This window comes from Scyliorhinus torazame, chromosome 13 (assembly GCF_047496885.1).
Source record: "Scyliorhinus torazame isolate Kashiwa2021f chromosome 13, sScyTor2.1, whole genome shotgun sequence".
Classification (NCBI taxonomy): domain Eukaryota; kingdom Metazoa; phylum Chordata; class Chondrichthyes; order Carcharhiniformes; family Scyliorhinidae; genus Scyliorhinus; species Scyliorhinus torazame.
Genome location: NC_092719.1, coordinates 169,946,645 through 169,966,047, shown reverse-complemented (window position 1 = coordinate 169,966,047; position 19,403 = coordinate 169,946,645). Strand labels below are relative to the sequence as shown.

The 19,403-nt window shown below is 42.0% G+C and overlaps 1 protein-coding gene across 5 annotated transcripts in view; it reads left to right on the top strand.

The window, feature by feature from the left end:
* flnba (filamin B a) overlaps positions 1-19,403 on the top strand; it is a 218,688-nt gene that overhangs the window by 163,255 nt on the left and 36,030 nt on the right. For 3 of the 5 annotated variants that reach the window (XM_072472407.1, XM_072472406.1, XM_072472404.1), the window contains 11 exons: positions 71-227; positions 2,320-2,509; positions 3,139-3,386; positions 5,628-5,717; positions 7,656-7,758; positions 12,055-12,195; positions 13,359-13,487; positions 13,868-14,041; positions 14,766-14,924; positions 15,447-15,650; positions 16,278-16,430. In XM_072472407.1, coding sequence (XP_072328508.1) covers positions 71-227; positions 2,320-2,509; positions 3,139-3,386; positions 5,628-5,717; positions 7,656-7,758; positions 12,055-12,195; positions 13,359-13,487; positions 13,868-14,041; positions 14,766-14,924; positions 15,447-15,650; positions 16,278-16,430 — 1,748 coding nt within the window. The remainder of the gene's footprint in view (positions 1-70; positions 228-2,319; positions 2,510-3,138; positions 3,387-5,627; positions 5,718-7,655; positions 7,759-12,054; positions 12,196-13,358; positions 13,488-13,867; positions 14,042-14,765; positions 14,925-15,446; positions 15,651-16,277; positions 16,431-19,403) is intronic. The other 2 variants (XM_072472408.1, XM_072472405.1) reach the window with 1 other exon arrangement.

Genomic DNA, 19,403 nt, shown 5'->3' with positions numbered 1-19,403 from the left:
TAGTGATATTCATAATTTATTCCAATCCTTCAAATGCATGCCAGATTAATAATTGTACGTATTTCTTTAGTCCTTTCAGGGTTAAGGTTCTGCCAACTCATGATGCCAGCAAAGTGAAAGCCAGCGGGCCAGGCCTCGATTCATCTGGCGTACAAGCTAGTCTACCTGTGGAATTTACCATTGATGCCAAAGATGCTGGCGAAGGACTCCTTTCTGTACATGTAACAGTAGGTTCTCTTTATATCAAATAGTAGATTAATGTGCATTAGTTTAAAATTTTCCCTGCAAATGGAGAGGGGCAAGTAAGCCTGTTGTCCTAGTTGTGTATGCAGCAACAGTCTGTTCTGGCATATTACAAGGACCATATACTCTATCTGTATGTTTATTACATTTTGATATGGAGGACCTGCAGTTAGTTGAACAAAAATCTTTACGTGCAATGTTACTAATTTAGCCAATGATGGCTGAAAAGATTGCCTGCTTCATTCAGCGGGATTTTATTTAAATTACCGTAGAATTTGTTTGGACAGACTGTGGTTTTTGTCCTCTTAATCCTACCTTCTGAGTATGTATGAAGGATCTTGTCCTGGCTATGCTTTTCTTGGTAAAGTGAAAAACGTGGATAAAACAGCTTCTTTCTTTCTCTTTTTTTTTTTTTTTTTTTTTTTTTTTTTTGCGATCTATGCAGTGATTTGTATAATTCAAGTATTCATTTAAGAGTTGCTAGGTTTGTGCAAAACTTTCATGGCTTGCATCATTTAAAAAAATAAATTAAAGCAGTTACTCAGTAGTGATTTTGCTAAACTGAAAAATCTGATCTGTGCACTGAATCGTTTGTAAACTTGTGAATTATGTAGCAAGTGTAATGAGTTGCCAAAAAGATGAGCAACTTCAAGGTAAACAAATTGAAAGCTTCCAAAAATGTAATCATTTTCCTGAGAAAACAGTTACACACTGGATCAAATAAGCTAGCAGCTGTTCATGCAGCATTGCTCCTCAACTGCGTACATTAGTGTTTAAGTAATTTTAAAATAAGCCTTTATCCAGTTTAAAGGCTTGTTGCATAAACCTGACTGTTCCCCCAGTTTGATCATTCTCCTTTTGCTGTAATATGGGTGCAGCACAATAATTGTTCTGACCATTGGCAATGAATCATAAGGATTGAAAGTCTGATGTAGCAATGTGCCCACTGTTATGGGCCAGGGTTTAGAAACCTCCAAAGTAACTCATGGAGTTCACCTGACCCACAACTTTTAATAGATTTTGGTTATGGGGAGCACAAGGGCCCACTTTACAGGTGTGATGCAACCGAGATCTAAGGTATTTTTAAAACTATGTTTATTCTATGAATTTAGTTAACACTTTATAAACACAGTAAACATCTTATCAACTACAAACACTGATACTTTCCCAAATACAATATTCTATAGGTAACCCTTAGTAACTTTCCTAACAACATCCATAAGCCAAAACACTTTTTAACAAAGACAGTAGATTTGAATTCTGTACAGAAACGGGTATTACTTTGAAATCATCAAATGAGCTGAAGACATTCTTTAGCTTGTAGAGAGATACTAGTATACATCTGCTTGCTTTGACTTCAGCTCCAACTCTAAGCAAAACGAAACAGAGCCACAAAGCAGCTTTTCAGCTCAAAACAAAAGTAAAAGCAGAGCCCAGCTCCACCCACACACTGACATCACTGCAGCTATTTGATAAACACCCATTTTTATTTTTTTTTAAAGGCACTCATGACGCCACTGAATACTGATTTGTTTATTAAGTGTGAAGTGGTACTAGATCTAATGCTGTTCCCATTTCTTTTATGCATGCATAAAACTCCCTGCAAAATTTGTAATCTTACATAGCTGAATGACCATTTTAATATTGCTCCCTTCACCGTTCCTTGCTTTCTATCCATTTTTGTTTCGTTACAAGGGTGGGGAGACGACGGTAGTTGCCATTGTAACCTTGGTTTAGGTTGTTCACTGCAGCTAACTGAACACATCTAGGGTGGAAGGACTTTCTGCCATGGTTAACAGCAACACCCAACAATCTCCCCAGAATGTCCTACTTGTTTGAATAGATCAAAACCATCCTTCCTAGAATTGAGTGATTTAGTTTTGTGTGCCCTCTCTACAACTGAACTGTAAAATTCAATATGATCCAATATGAAACTGCTTCACACTTTTTAGCCATGGTCATCAGGAGTGGCTTATTAGCTGCTTCAATGGCCGCTTTTATAAAAAAAAAAAGTTCAAAATATTTCAACATTTGTTCATTTTGGCTTGATATCGTAATGTTTTTCTTTGTCTGCAGGATCAAGAAGGGAAGCCAAAGAAAGCTAATATCTACAATAATAATGATGGCACCTACAAGGTTTCCTACATACCAGACAAGACTGGACGTTACACCATTGTAATCAAATATGGAGGTGATGAGATCCCAGCATCTCCTTACCGAATCCGTGCAGCAGCTACTGGTGATGCCAGCAAATGTACAATGTCAGGTAACTGTGACAGACTTCATTACTTTGTGTAATGAGACTGTTTAAAAAGTGGACTAACAATTGCCTTGCCTCGTTTGTGTTTCTAGGAAAGAGTTTCTAGGAAAGTTTCTAGGAAAGGTTTGGTTTGAGCCTTTGCATACAAGTGTATAAATAATAGCAATTTACTTCAGTGGAGAAGCCAGCAGCATTGGTATTTCTAATGCTTTAGCCTAGATTATTTGACTATGAAAAAAGACTGGATTATGAACACGACCACCACCTGCATGTTGACCTCCCAAGCCACACTCTCTATCCTGATGCAGCAATGTCACATTTCCATTTCCATCACTCGCTGGGTCAGAAACCTGGACACCCCCTTTCTCATTAACAACGCAATGGGTGTTGAGGTGGACTCCAGGTGGTCAAAATTCACCTGCACCTCAATGGCAAGTGGGGATTGGCAACAAATGCTGGTCTTGCCAGTGACATTCACGTTCTGTGAATGAGAATGATGTTTCAAATTATCCATTTGAATTAAACCGTGCAAATGAGGCAAATTGCAGAATGTAATACTTAATTTGATTAAGCTTAATTTAAATTTTATTTAAAATTGTACATTTTATAGAAATGTTTACCTTTCATTTCTTAAGGTTCTGGCCTTGGACCCACTGTTCAGTTGGGAGAAGAACTGGGAATGAAAGTAGATGCGAAAGCTGCAGGCAAGGGTAAGGTCACCTGTACAATCTGCACCCCTGACGGGACCGAAGTGGAGGCAGATGTTATCGAAAATGATGATGGAACTTATAACATCTACTACATAGCCCCTGAAAAAGGAACCTACGTTGTTTATGTCCGCTTTGGAGGAGTAGATGTTGCCAACAGTCCATTCAGTGTAGTGGTGAGCCTTGATTTTTATTATGGGAGATGAAAAATCGGTACTGTTTGGAGAGTTTGTCTGAAATTACAATTACCGACTTGTCCAAAGGAATCCATCCTCTATCACTGAATTTATTCATAGTAACACATTTTGTTACCTGCAGATTTATTCTAGCCCCTAATTGAATCTTAGCAGCAGCAGTATTTAAAATCAACTTAAATCTATTGTACAGCTACCAGCCAAGTGTAAGTGGAGCAATGTTTGGAAAAATCCAAATCATTCCTGAGATTTAGTATACTTTTGACCTCCCAACTCTTACTAATGGAAGCCTACTTAACGTGCATTTCAGCTTCTTCCCTCAAAAGGCTAATCCAACCCAATAACTAGCCTGTCCAATAACCTAATGGATCCAAAACTAACCCCAAGTGTGGTTAATACTACAGAATCCTAAACCAAATGCATGTCGCTTGAGGTAGTAGAATGCTTTTGTTCAGTAAAACCATGCAATCGTTATCCTGTCCTGGAAATATGGTGCAAGCTCTTGCTCAGTATAAACATTGAACATGGGAAACTGTGTTGGATCTGTAAATGAGGTGCACAACAATTCCTAGTTTTTGAATATGCAGGGCAGGGGGAAAGCTTTTTTGAAGTGTGCCATCTCAAACTTGCCATTTGAGCCAAACCTGAATTGGCTTACATTAACTGAAAGATTATTTACAATGCATATTTGTGTATTGAACTGTTTTGAATTTAACAATTTATTTTGATTTGTGATATTGTCTATTAACACTGAATTTCCATGTTCTATAACACAAGTACACTTTCCTGACCATGAGGTAATTGCAGAAACGTTTTAGAAGTTCTTTATCTTTGTTCCCACTTATCCTTGTCCTATCATCAATCTCTCTCTCATCAATGCCTGCACTCATCTCTGTTCCAACTGCTCACATTCTGGGATGAATATTGGCTGAGCTTTGACATTTCTCCCCCACCTCGTGCCTTCATTAACTAGAGTGTTAAAATTGAAGCGATATTTATCTCCAGCAGTGCTTCTTCCATATCCACCCGAGATACTTTTGCAGTCTCTTTCATCTCTCGTAGACTGCAGCCAAATAATCTGTGCTGTTCTACACCGTAATCTCGGCGATGTTTTAGTTTTCTGCTACTATCAAAGCCTTCACTGTTTACTGGCCTCTGCATATCTTATTTTGTTCTGGTTTCTTCTGCATTATCATTGATCTAATTTATCTTCTTTGTTCCAACCAAAATCCCAGCCTTTTGTGTTCTCCGGGTTGGGATGTATTTGGTTTGTTGAGCTTGTATTTTAATATTTAGCATTTGCCCTGCTGTTTGGTTTCCTTTCTCTTACAACTTTAAGTTCAGTGTTTCTAGTCACTCCTGCAGACCATTTACGCACCCGTGATCTGGGTGTGTTTCTTTACTTCATCTTGCCCACTTATTGCTATATTGATCCTAATTTTATTCTCATTTTCATCTATAAGTATGAAGAACAGTTCTTCAGTCTAAATGGAAAGTACTCTTCTATTTTAAATGTGGTGTCCAATCTATATTTTTAACAATTTATCCTGTAAGGTTAAATGTGACTAGTAAATTTGGCTGCATTTTTTCTCAGTTGGTGGAATGATTAGAGCAGGATTGAGATTTCATCCAGAGGGTGATGGGGGTCTGGAACTCACTGCCTGAAAGGGTGTTAGAGGCAGAAAACATTTAAACTATATACATTTGTAATGTCATGGGCTACAGACCACGAGCTGGAAAGTGCAATTATGCTTAATGCTCCTTTTTTGGCTGTCACAGGTATGATGGGCTGAATGGTGGCCTCCTTCTGTGCTGTATTCCTATGAATGCAAGGTGTTAAAATAAGCAAGATGATGACTTGGTCGGGAGTGATGTTTCAGAAATTTCTTCCGTGACCAGAGCTTGAAACCAAATGATTGAGCTAACAATGATACTTTTGATCTTGCAAGTACTAGTTTGTACACAAGATTTTTAATACATATCTCCCATGGAATATATCATTTTAAATAAGGATGTTGCTACTTGTGTGATTGAAAATAAACCCTTCAATGTTGGCACTGATGCGTTTTTATAAACTGGCTAAAGTATTCCGTAGCCAAATTACACATTTATGCTACATTGAGTTTGACTTGATGTCATGTACAGTTTTAAACTGCTGGATTGAATATTAACATTGTTCAATGTATTTTTGTGACAACTAACTTGCTGTTTACCATTCGCTAGGCCACAGATGAAGTTCCAATAGTGCCACAGCAGATGGTACAACAGCAGCAACAATCTCTAAATGCACATCCCCCTGGCTTCCAACCCTGGGTACAGATTTTAATGCATTAAACTTTCTATTCTCCTGTTTTCTTCCAAGCTAGTGTTCACAACTTGCTGGGATCTGCCATTTGGACCACTTTTATTTATTTATTTTTCTCCAATTTCTGTCTGACTTTTTTATTTAAGCTATTGTGAATTTTACTTTTATTACCTGATGGATGTTAAACACCTATTTTAAAACAGGTGAAAGCAGTGTTTGTGGTTTATTTCCTATTTATCGGCAACTTTTTAAATTTGGGTGCCCAAGGTACTTGGTTCTTGTTACTTTAACAGGCTGGTTGTTGAAATGTGATTTGCCTGTTTGTGTTGGGGAAATTTAAAGCTGTAGCAACACCAGTTAAACTTCATTAAGGAACAGCCACTTTATATAAGACTATTGGTACTTTTTGGCTCATTTTGGTTTTTTTATATATAGTTTTGGTGGAGACTAACTGTTTTGGCTTTCCTCCCTTTGCAGCTCATAGACATTTATCAGCTGAATTATGGATTGAAGAAATCAGTAACAATTTTTGTCAAGTATAAAATCTAACATTCAGCCTAATTATGATGACTTGATCTTGGAAAATTTATATTTCCCAAGAGTGAGGTAGCAATGTCAGTCAGTATGGCCATTCAGTTTAGCAGCTAAGAGGGTTGACCACTGGGCTATTTGAAAGTTTTTTGTAAATAAGTGTATCAGCTTTTGCTTTTGGGATTCTTGCCCCAGCACAATTTTAATGCTGGTATCCTCTGACTGTAAAATGTAAATAAAGTAGCAGTGATCAGACATTTGAAATTTAAAATTCTTCAGCCTGTAATCATCTGAAATATCTCAAGCGTGTGACTTTTGATTTGTTTTGGGGATTGCATTAAGTTGGTACAAATGTTTCCAACATTTTTCAGTTTCCTTTACTTGGGTATTATTGCCACTTCTGAATGAAGAACACTGAAAGTTAACGCTATTAAATATAAACAGTTGATCAGTCATTACTGAAACATGCCCGAAAATGGATCGAACAGTTTATCAATGAAACTATTTTTCAAGTTGTGTAAAACTAAACCTGCAAGTTACACTTGACGTTGCAGAATCTGATCATTTTTGGTCCTGAGCGAAACATTAAATTTGAAATGTTTATCATTAAGTGCTCTCCACCCCAATATTATGAAAAGTGGAATGCCTATCTCCCCAATGGCACCTTTTTACGGTATGCAATTTTCATAATCTGAATTTTATTTACTCTGGGAATGCAAAACTGGAGTACTTTTGACGTTGGATAAAGAATTAAATGCCGTTGAATAAAATCCCTCAAACTCAATTTACTGAACAAATAGGCACAGCACTGCTTGTTAATTGAGATTCTCTCTCTCTCTCTCTCTCTCTCTCTCTCTCTCTCTCTCTCTCTCTCTCTCTCGCTGCTTTACTGTTCTTTGCAGGCACAAGCCAAGAAGAACCTTCTCTAAATGGATTGACCTCTTTATCTCCTGTTGATTTTTCTCTTTCTGTTGCATACTGCAGTTGAGAGATTAAATGTTTGTGTAAATAGCTGATAATTAACTATTTAAAACCTCTTGGTTACAGCTAACATAATCCAGTTGGAGCTGAGCCATTCGAGCAGTGAAGGCAGCCCTGCTCATGTACTAACATTTGGAGGCTATTTTCCAGCTCTTGGTGCTTGACATTTAATTGCAATTCAAACAGCTGCTGGGAGAGTTCTGACATTGAGGATGCCTCGTGCTGATTCCTGGGAAAATAAATCCATTCTGTTAATTTACTTTGTTTCAGAAACTGAAATAAAATGGCATTTTCTTTCTCTCCGTCTGCATAATTTTTGTGAACCACTTAAAAATACTTTCCTGTTGGCAAGGGCAGCATTTTTTTTTTTTTAATTGCCTTTGAGATTTTGATTTGGCAGTAGGTTTGAAATGATTTTTCATTCTGCTCCCAAGGTTCTTGGCGGAGCCTACACACCAGTTGATGGAATAGATGGCTTGGGCTTGAAACCTTTTGATATTGTCATTCCTTTCGCTCTCAGGACAGGGGAAATCACGGGTAAGATCTGCCACATATAATGGGAAAATAGCATCTCCATTGAGGATCTCATGTGGAAATGTTTAGTACAAGATTGTGTTCAATATGTTTTTTTACTCTTACTGTTTCAACTGCACATTGCTGTTTTATGGCTGAGATTTTGTCCCCTGCATTACAGTGAGTTTTAAACGTGTTTACTGCTTGGGGAAACCATTGTTTTGTTTGCCTCTGCATAATTAAGAACCGAGCAATATTTGAACATCAGAGCAGAATTAGTCTGACCCTTGCTAGTGTACCTGTCATGCATCCTCCAGGCACTGTCTTGAGTGACTTGGTTTCCCATTCTTTCCTGTTTTTCCATCTGCTGGTTACAGCTTTTTTTTTTTTAAAGCTTGCTGAGTTTGTAAGTAATTCAGAAAACCATTTCAGTTGTGTAACACCTGTAATTTAGCTTCAACAATAAGGTGGAGACCCTGAGTGAGTCCCCAGGGCCCCTGGGTGGTTGGGCTGTGGGCAGGGCAGTACCCTGGCACTGCTGATGCTACATGGGCATCTGGCACACATGCCTGGGTGGCACTTTGCCCATGCTGGGGGTTGGGCCTGGGGGTGTCCTGCCCTTAGATGGGGGCTTGATTTTTTTTCATAGAATTTACAGTGCAGAAGGAGGCCATTCAGCCCATCGAGTCTACACAGGCTCTTGCAGAGCACCCTTCCCAACCGCGCACGTCCACCCTATCCCCACAACCCAGTTACCCCACCCAACACTAAGGGCAATTTTGGACACTAAGGGCAATTTAGCATGGCCAATCTACCTAATCTGCACATCTTTGGACTGTGGGAGGAAACCCACGCACACACTGGGAGAATGTGCAGACTCCGCACAGACAGTGACCCAAGCCGGGAATCGAACCTGGGACCCTGGAGCTGTGAAGCAATTGTGCTAATCACTAAGCTACCGTGCTGCCCACCGTGATGACCCCCCTTATAGGTGTTTTGGGGGGGGGGGGGGGGTCTGGGTCTGGGGGCTGCGGTGGGGGTCTAAAGACTGGGACAAGCAGAGTTCGTAGTGTAGGAAATGGGACTGAGTGCGACCTCGGCGGGGCTTTCCTTGCCGAGGCCCCAAAATACTGTTTGTTATAGCGGGGTCGGAAACACCCGCCTAAACATGCTCAACAGGGGAATAATTTTAATTTCTGTTAAATCGCGCCCTGTATTGTGTGTCTTTCAAACGCACTTTCAACTTAGACCAGTTGTAAATGAATAGGGGCGTCCTAGTTGCACAGTGGTTAGCACTGGATTGATGATTGAAAATACTCAATTGCCCCTTAATGTCCAAGGGTATGTAGGTTAGGTTAACGGGTTATTGGGATAGGGCGGGCAGTGGACTTGGATGGAGTGCTCTTTCAGAGGGTCGGTGCAGACTTGTTGGGCCAAATGGCCGCCTTCTACACTTGGTATGATTCTGTGACAGATAATGAAATTGCATAGCTCCCTGTCGGCAATTTGTTGGATGTGCAATACCCTCTGAACAACAACCTATTCAGTCCTTGAAACATCTTGTCAGTGATCATAGCAGGAATTCTCCAGCCATTCAAACCACTGGGATTCTCTGGCCCTGCCAGCAGCACATCCCCTCTCTCAAATCTCCAGTGGCATGGTGTGGGGTGGCATTAATGGAAATTGACAGCGGTGGGAGCAGAGAATCCTGCCGGCAACGAACGGCGCGTGACCTCCTGCCACTGCGAAGCGCAGGGTGGAGAATCCTGCCCCATATTTCATACCTTGGGTTAACAATCAGTTGACTGCAGATTAGACTTGACAATTGACCTAGCTTCAGTTCAGAACTTCTACTACCCTGAAGGGAGTATTTCCCAGTGTCACTCTGAAATGTTCAACTTTAAATTTTAGACTCTGTTCCCGAGACCTAGACTCCAAGCAATTTTTCCTCTTATCTTCCTTGCCTTTCCCTTGTTTCTTAAACATTGATACAGGTTTCCCCTTTATCTTTTTTGAACTTCCAGAAAATACAGCCCTACTTTGTTCTTTCTCCTTTTAATTCAACCCTTCTGTAAACTTTATGCTGCCCTCCCGTCCAAGTTTAATGTATCGTGCCAGAACTGCATACAGGATTCCAGGTGCCGTGTTCCTCTGTAATTTCTATAGCTGTAACATAACTGCTATCCCTTGGCCCTTTTAGAGGTAAAAGCCAGCCTTCCATTTGGGGCAGCACTGTAACATAAGTGGATAGCACTGTGGCTTCACAGCGCCAGGGTCCCCGGTTCGATTCCCCGCTGGGTGACTGTCTGTGCAGAGTCTGCACGTTCTCCCCATGTCTGTGTGGGTTTCTTCCAGATGCTTTGGTTTCCTCCCACAGTCCAGGTTAGGTGGATTGGCCATGATAAATTGCCCTTCGTGACCAAAAAGGTTAGGTGGGGTTATTGGGTTACGGGGATAGGGTGGAAGTGAGGACTTAAGTGGGTCGGTGCAGGCTCGATGGGCCAAATAGCCTCCTTCTGCACTGCATGTTCTATTTGCCTTTTTCGTTTTCTGTGCCTACTTAGGACATTTTAACCTTTAATCTATGTACCTAGACTTGCACTGGTTTCTAACTCCTACATTCAAAAAGTACTCTGTTCTACCATTTTCCCACCTTGGCCAATTGCAGAATTGCGTCCAATGTTAGACACTTTTTTTTTTGTAAGCTAGGGTTGGGAACAGCCTGTACTTTGCCCATTGAAAACAAAGAAGAGAGATGCTGTTTGTCAAGGCAAAAGGACATTTTGCCTAATTTCAGTGCCATGTAATATTAGTGAATTTCAGTGCTATATAATGCTAGGTATGCATGCTGAACATCCCAAAGACAGGTGGATCGTATCAAATGGCATGTCCCTTCATCGCAACTGATGAAGTACACATTGTACCCATGCAAAACAGTGTCTTAACATTAGATGTGATTGTGTAGTTAGACCACATTTGCCAAATAATCCTTTGTTTAAAAATTACATCCCACTGGGCAATGCCTTAACCAGAGTCGAGCTGCCTGGTTTAAATTTCAAAATACTTGGCAGATAGCTGTCAGTCACTATCTACTGGTGCAGTCTCAATTATGGCACCTTTACCAATAAGAGTTCTTGCCAATCAGCACTCTTGTACAGTATAAAATTGGTGCTTCCGCTGACATTGGTAATGAGTGCAAGACAATTTTTCAGCAACGTTGAAATCCATTTGCCACAATTTTTTGCCCATTCACTATCTCTTTGTAATCTTTTTTCATTTGCAAACTTTGGTCCTGCGCTTTTCTATCCCATATCTTGCCACATCCAAATACTCTTCCTTGTGGCGGCCAGTGACATTCCCCTGTCCACTAATTTAGTAGCCACTTCAAAAAAAAATTCAACTCCGTTCACCTAGGTATAACCACCAAGTCCTACAACTCCAACTCTAATGGTTGAAATTTTTCAAGGTGTTCAACACCTCTCCGAGAGCCTATAATTAAGGATAATGTCAGTGACCGACATTAGGCTAATCCTGTCTTCGCGTTCCCCTTTCATGGAGGACTGACAAATTTCCCACTGTTCTTTAATTGAGAACTTTGCAGATGTCCCAATTACAATCCCCTAATGTTCTTTGAATCCTACCCACACTAGCTGTTAGGAAAACCGCATGTCTGCAGCCAGCCTTTAGTCCTGAAATGTGTAAAGGCAAACCTGATGCCTAATTTCTGTCCAAGTTGGGAGAACTTTTTGAAATAGCTTGGAAGTATGGAATATGCAATATTTTGGCAGCTTGATCACGGTGATCCCACAGTAGGCCATGACACGGGATCAAATCTGGGGATTTTCACAGTAACTTCATTTCAGTGTTAAGCTTACTTGTGACACTAATAAATATTATTATTATATGTTCAGATTGTAGAGGTAGTACTAATCTAAATAACCACTGTACCCAGTATTTTGATAGTAATGAAAAGAGGAGCCATGGTTACAGTATGTATATTGTTTAATGTGGCTACAGGGTGGAAAAGCTCACTAGCTTCAGGATTTTTTTTGTCTTCCCCATTTAAAATAAATTTCCATGCCTCCAGAATGGTAAGAAAATGGTATTTTAATCTTGTAAAGGCATAAAGTGGTTCTAAAACCATCTTTTAATCTCTGCCATTTATACCTAGATTGTTTTCACAAGTGATGTGGTTTGGAAATTGTGAATGATTCCTGTTGCATTTTTCAATTAAGCTTGATGCATTTTTTTAACATTTGGATTTGTTTAACATGCATTTTGAAGTTATCTTGCATTTGACTGGTTATTATTATTATATAGGTGAAGTTCACATGCCTTCAAAAAAAACTGCTACGCCAGAAATTATTGATAATAAGGATGGTACCGTGACTGTCAAATATGCGCCAACTGAGGCTGGACTACATGAGATGCACATAAAGTACAATGGCAGTCATATTCCAGGTATTCATTCTTTCTAGACCTGTCTGGAATGCTTTTTTTTTTTCATACATATAATTCAAATCTCAATTGCATGGAAAAAATGTTGTGACAATATATTGTGCCGATATATTAATAAAAGTTCCAAGTTATAAATTCAGATGGCACTGGTGTTGTTTGGATGTCATGGACTTTGATCTTGTCTCATCCACCCTGAAATAAGGACTGCGATTGTACAGCGAACTCTGCAATGTAACTTATTGAATAAAGAAAGTCATTTATCAATGTCCCATTGCTTGCCATTTTAACAAAATACCCTGCTCCCATGCCCACATGTCTGTCCTTGGCCTGCTGCAATGTTCCAGTGAAGCTCATTGCGAACTGGAGGAACAACATCTTATCTTCCGGTTAACATCGAATTCAACAACTTCAGATGATTAGCTCTACCCCACCTCAACCCATTTGTTTTCATCCCATTTCATTTTATCTGTCTTTTACCATTTCTTTCTTTCTAATATATATATTTAACCCCCCACCATCTATCCACCTTTTCTTACCCTTTCTCCCCCTCCACACATCTACATCTGTCACAGTTTACCCTCTGATAGTTTCTCTGCTGTTTGGCCTTTCACACCTTATTGTTCTCTCTGGGGACTGCTATTAGCACTCTTTTCCCTTGGTTTCTGTGGCTTTTACCAGCCCGTTTCCCTGGGTTTCTGTGGCTATGGCTCATCTTTCATTCTCATTCCACAGTATAAATATTTCCCACTCTCTGTCTGTTAGCTTTGACAAAGAGTCAAAAAGTTAGCTCTTTTCTCTCCCTGCAGATGCTGCCAGACCTGCTGAGATTTTACAGCATTTTCTCTTTCGTATCAATGTCCTAACGTGTTTGAGTAAAAATACTGCATTCAAAATTAAGCTACTCCAACAGTGTGTTTGCTGGCAGCAGGATTCTCTATTCCTGCCACTTATCAATGGGATTTGAAGCCACCCAGGCCACCAGGAAACCTGAAGGCGGGGGTGCACTGCTGACAGGAACAGAGAATCCAAACCGCCTGAGAATTCCGGCCTATATCTGCTCTATAGAATTGTTATTCTTTAACATCTTGTGGCACTGCCTTTAGTGGAGCTAAATAAATACTAATTATCTACTTTACTCAATTGGCAATGTATTTGATTACTTTCAGAGAGTCCACTACAGTTCTTTGTAAACTATGGAGGTAGTGGACATGTGTCGGCATATGGCCCAGGGCTTGTCTATGGTGTTGTCAACAAACCAGCTACTTTTACAATTGTAACTGAAGATGCTGGAGAAGGTGAGCATCAAACTCTTAACACTAGTTTTGTTTTACAGAATGTTGGAGAATACATGTAGTAGTTTGCTATGAAACCACTGATGGTTAATTGGTGTTCAACTGCTTTACAACGCAGGTCATTTTTTAAACAAACCAATAAAACTGATTTGGATTGCTATTTTTTTTCCTCCAATAATTGCATTCTGGCATCAATTTTGTGGAAGTAACATGAACTACCTCCTGATTTTTCTTCTGTATTTTCAAATTCTGTCTCCTATAATCCATATTGATGTTGCCCCACAAGAACATGCAATGTAGGTGCTAAAGCAGACTTCAGCAAGATTACTATACAAGATCAGTCCGAGTGTTCTAAAGTGGTATATTCCTCCCCCACTACATAGGAGGTCTGGACTTGGCGATTGAGGGGCCTTCTAAGGCGGATATCAATTGTGTAGATAACAAGGATGGTACCTGTACAGTCTCTTACCTCCCGACCCTGCCTGGTGATTACAGTATCCTTGTCAAGTACAATGAAAAACATATTCCTGGAAGCCCTTTCACTGCCAAAGTTACAGGTAATAATAAAAAAAAAAAATTATCTGCCATGAAGTTGCAAGTAGAAAGAGAATTTCAGATAGAGTAAACCTATATACTGTTTCTAATGCTAATGAAATGGACTACAACACAAACCCAAGTCTACTACTAATTATGTACCATATTAACATAAATGCTTTGAGAAAATTTACAGTTGTACAGTAGATCTGAGTTCCAGAAGATTATTGTAGATTATGAGAATTCTGAACTATATTATCATTGAGTGCATTTAATTACAGTAATGGCTTAATTGGGCTAACAAATTTTGCTTGTGCTTAATTATTTTGTTTTGGACCCTATTCGAGTTGCAACATTTATAGCTAATGAATTCAATTACAATTGGACATTCCTGAATTGACTGTCATAGTTACTGTGTACATCTTGTTTGTTCATGGGTTGAGCAGGAATTAGTATGGGGGTTAACTGGGTCGGGGATAACTGGATCACAGAAAATTTACCCCCACCGCCGCCCAATGCAAAATCTTAATTGGCAATATACTGCTGGACTAGGTTGTTGGTGGTATACTAATTTTATTACTGCTTCTAAACAGTCATTGGGCATAAGTGAATTTTATTTTTTACGGAATATCAAACTTCATTATGATGCACTTTAGCACTGCTTTAATACAGAATCTTAACCTATGGAAAAGATCAGCTCAGTGTCTTCGGAACAATATCTGAAGTAAATTCACTTCGCTGTTTCAGATGATAGCAGACGAAGATCACAAGTTAAGGTTGGTTCATCTGCTGACATCTCCCTGGACATCAATGAAAGTGACCTTACTTTGCTATCTGCCAGCATTAAATCTCCTTCTGGCCAAGATGAGCCATGCCTACTGAAGAGACTGCCAAACAACCGCATTGGTAAGTGCCAAAATTTATATTCTGTTCCTCAAGATAATCAAACATTTAAGAATACCGGTGCAATTTTGTTTTTAATTGAATAGTAATTTGAAGTGCACCTTGACTGTGCAGGATTCTGTGCCAAGTTCTCCAAAAAAGAATGCTGAATTTAATATCTTGATTCTTCACGGAGCATGGAATTTGATAGCACAACTTGAGCTGTGTATTTACAACATGCATATGTGGAATACATTTTATTCTCCAAATGTAAGAGGGAGAAAATGGGCTTTGAGCCAAATAAGGAACTAATAGGTGAGGGAAAGAAGAAAATAGGAGGTGTGGAGGTTTATGAAGGAAGTTTTAAATTGTAGAGGGCACTGAATGCAAGGGTATATCTGGTACTAGTGGGGTCAATGGGAGTAGGCGAGGGAGATGTATGCATAACATTTCTTCAGGATTGGAGGATTTGTAGTGCAAGAGAGATGGAGAGGGAGTTTTCTGAATTATGGTCAACTCAAAAATGCAATATCTTTTGACCAATAGGTATTTCCTTTATCCCACGGGAAGTAGGCGAACATCTTGTCAGCATTAAGAAAAATGGTAGGCATGTGGCAAGTAGTCCAATTGCCATTATGGTTGGCCAGTCTGAAATTGGAGATGCCAGCAGAGTTAAGGTCTTTGGACAAGGTTTGATGGAAGGACGTACATTTGAAATGTCTGACTTCATTGTGGACACAAGAGATGCAGGTAAGATGGGCCTTTGCAAACTTGCGCTTCTGAGGACACCTGATACCAGTTCTCTATAACAATCATAGAACCTTGCAGTAAAGACGCAGGCTGTTGATGTCTTGACTGCTGGACTCTCATTCTTCTTTCACGAACTCCCTTTACAAACCGGTCATTAAATATTTCTGTTCCATGGAGAGAACTAGCCATCTTGAGCTGGCAGGTGCTGTGTATACACATTTAGTAAGCGTCTGCGTGTGTTTCCTCCGGGTGCTCCAGTTTCCTCCCACACTCCAGATATGCGGGTTAGGTGGATTGGCCTTGCTAAATTACCCTTGGTGTCCAAAAAGGTTAAGTGGGGTTACTGGGTTGCGGGGATAGGGTGGAGGTGTGGGCTTGAGTAGGGTGCTCTTTCCAAGAGTGCAGACTCGATGGGCCAAATGGCCTCCTCCTGCACTGTAAATTCTATGACTGGTACAATAAGTGTAGCCTTAAACTTGTAGCTAAGCTTAATGGACCATCAATCCACCCTAACAGAACAGCCCTATGTTAAATTGTTCCATTGACTGCAACATGTTAATAAAATGTACATTTTGAATTTTTAAATCCAAATTGGTATGAGTTATAAATTACCCTTAAATGTTTCAGGTTATGGTGGTCTTGCATTATCAATTGAAGGCCCAAGTAAGGTGGACATTAATACAGAAGAGACTGAGGAAGGTGCTTGCAAAGTTTTCTACTGTCCAACTGAGCCAGGCACTTACATTATTTACATCAAATTTGCTGATGAACATGTACCAGGTATGACAAAAGTGAAGTAAAAGTGCAGTTTTATTTTCTGCCACCACTTGCAGGCATAATGGACGTGTAGCCTTACTCTTGGAAACAGTTCCTTTTATTGCATTGAAAATGTAATGCGACTTCCGGTTGTGGTGATGCCTAGCTAGCCGCACGTTTCGGCGGCTCCAGCTCCGACTGACCTTCGGGCTCTTTTAAGAGCCCCAACGGGGGAATTTGACGACGCAACCCGGTGTGGGGTGTGTGAGAAGGGAGTGTCTCCCCCCCCCCCCCCCCCCCCCCCCCCCAACGAAGGAGGAAAAAACCGGCGGCGGCTGCAGCGCGAGGAATCGTCGACCAAAGGGTCAGAAAGAGAGAAGTACAAGATGGCGGCGGAGAAAGTGCAGGCGACATGGGGGCCTGAGCAGGATGAAATTGTGAGACGGTGCGTGGAGCTGCTGAAGAGGGAGGTGCTGACCCCGATACTACAGGCAATTGAGGGGCTCAAGGAGACATTAAAGACCCAAGAGACAGAGCTCCGCGTGGTGGAGCAGAAGGTGACAGATATTGAGGACGAGATCCTGGGCCTGGCGGTTAAGACACAGACGCACGAGACACTTCATAAAAAGTGCACTGAAAGGATCGAGGCCCTAGAAAACGGAGCGTGAAGGAAGAACCTTCGGATACTGGGTCTCCCTGAGGGTGTGGACTGTGGAGCTTATGCAAGTACGATGCTGAGCTGACTGATGGGTGCTGAGGCCCCGACGGGCCCCTTGGAGGTGGAGTGGGCAAATCGGATTCCGGCGAGAAGACCAAAAGCAGGAGAACCACCCAGGGCGATAATCGTGCGATTTTACCGCCTGAAGGATAGAGAAGAGGTCCTGAGATGGGCTAAAAAGGTGCGGAGTAGCAGATGGGAGAATGCAGTGGTACGGGTATACCAGGATTGGAGTGCGGAGGTGGCGAGAAGGAGGGCGAGCTTCAACCGAGCCAAAGAGGTGTTGCATAAAAGGAAGCTGAAGTTCGGGATGCTGCAGCCGGCAAGACTATGGGTCACGTATCAGGAGAGACACCATTATTTCGAGACGGCGGAGGAAGCATGGACCTTCATCAAAGAAGAGAAATTGGATCGGAACTGAGGGACTGATGCTGCAGGAAATGTTATTGTTAATGTTATGGTTGAAGTTAATTGAGAAGTAAATTGGGCAGGGGGGAGACATTGGGGAAATGTGGGCGCCGGTGAGGGGGAAAGACGGGACATAGTTGGAGGAGGGGAAAGGGATCTGCGCCATAAGAGGTGGGTCAGGTAAAGGGATGTTCCCGCGCCAGAAAGAATAAGGCGGGAAGACAGGCGCAAGGCGGATGGGAGTTCCCCACACGGGGGGGTCGAGGAGTGAGCAGGAGTAGCCGGGGTCAGTTGAAGTCAGCTGACTTACGGAAGTAATATGGGGGGAGCAATCATGCTAAGAAGAGATCTAGCGGGGGGAAGAGGGGGAGGGGGGGGACAACTGGGTTGCTGCTGCGGAAATTCAAAAGGAAATGGCTAAAGAGTGGGTGGGCGGGGATGGTGTGCGACGCTGGGGGAGCGAGCGGGAGCGCGGAGGTGGGATATGGGACTGGCCTAGAGAAGGTAATGGCTAGTCGACACGGGAGGGGGGCAGGTAGCCCCCTAGTGAGGCTGATCACGTGGAACGTGAGGCCTGAACGGACTGATAAAAAGGGCCCGAGTGCTCGCGCATTTGAAAGGACTAAGGGCAGATGTGGTTATGCTCCAAGAGGCGCACCTAAAGGTGGCGGACCAAGTTAGGTTAAGGAAAGGATGGGTGGGACAGGTGTTCCACTCAGGACTGGATGCAAAGAATAGAGGGGTGGCCATTTTGGTGGGGAAACGGGTAGCATTTGAAGCAAAGAACATCGTAGCAGATAGCGGAGGTAGATATGTAATGGTGAGTGGCAGGCTGGAGGGAATGGAGGTAGTGTTGGTTCATGTGTATGCCCCAAACTGGGACAATGCGGGGTTTATGAGACGGATGCTGGGGCGTATACCGGACCTGGAGGTAGGAAACTTGATTTTAGGAGGGGACTTTAATACGGTGCTGGACCCGGGGCTAGATAGATCCAGCTCAAGGACTGGAAGAAGGCCGGCAGCGGCCAAGGTACTTAAGGGGTTTATGGACCAAATGGGGGGAGTGGATCCATGGCGATTTCTTAGACCTAGGGCTAGGGAGTTCTCCTCCTTCTCCCATGTCCATAAAGTGTACTCCCGGATAGATTTTTTTTGTTTTGGGAAGGTCGTTGATCTCTAGGGTGGAAGAAGCTGAGTACTCAGCCATAGCGGTTTCGGATCATGCCACACATTGGGTGGACCTGGAATTAGGAGAGGAAAGGGAGCAGAGAACACTCTGGCGATTAGATGTGGGACTGATGGCGGATGAGGGAGTGTGTGCAAGAGTACGGGGGTGTATTGAGAGATACCTGGAGGTCAATTACGATGGCGAGGTCCCTGTGGGAGTGGTATGGGAAGCACTAAAAGCGGTGGTCAGAGGAGAGCTGATCTCCATTGGGGCCCACAAAAGGAAAACAGAGGCCAAGGAAAGGGAGATTACTGGGGGAGATTTTAAGGGTGGATAGGGAATTTGCAGAGACCCCGGAGGAGGAATTGTACAGGGAGAGGAGATGACTCCAGACGGAGTTTGACCTTCTGACCACCAGAAAGGTGGAGGTACTGTGGAGGAAGGCACAGGGGAGGAGGTATGAATATGGGGAAAAGGCTAGTCGCCTGTTGGCTCATCAATTGCGAAAGTGGGCAGCAGCGAGGGAGATGGGAGGAATTAGAGACTAAAGGGGAGACACGGTGCGAAGGGCAGGAAAGATAAATGAGGTGTTCAAGACCTTCTATGAGGAACTGTATAGGTCTCAACCCCCAGAGGGAGAGGAGGGGATGCGGCAGTTCCTGGACCAATTGAGGTTCCCGAAAGTGGAGGAGCAGGAGGTGGT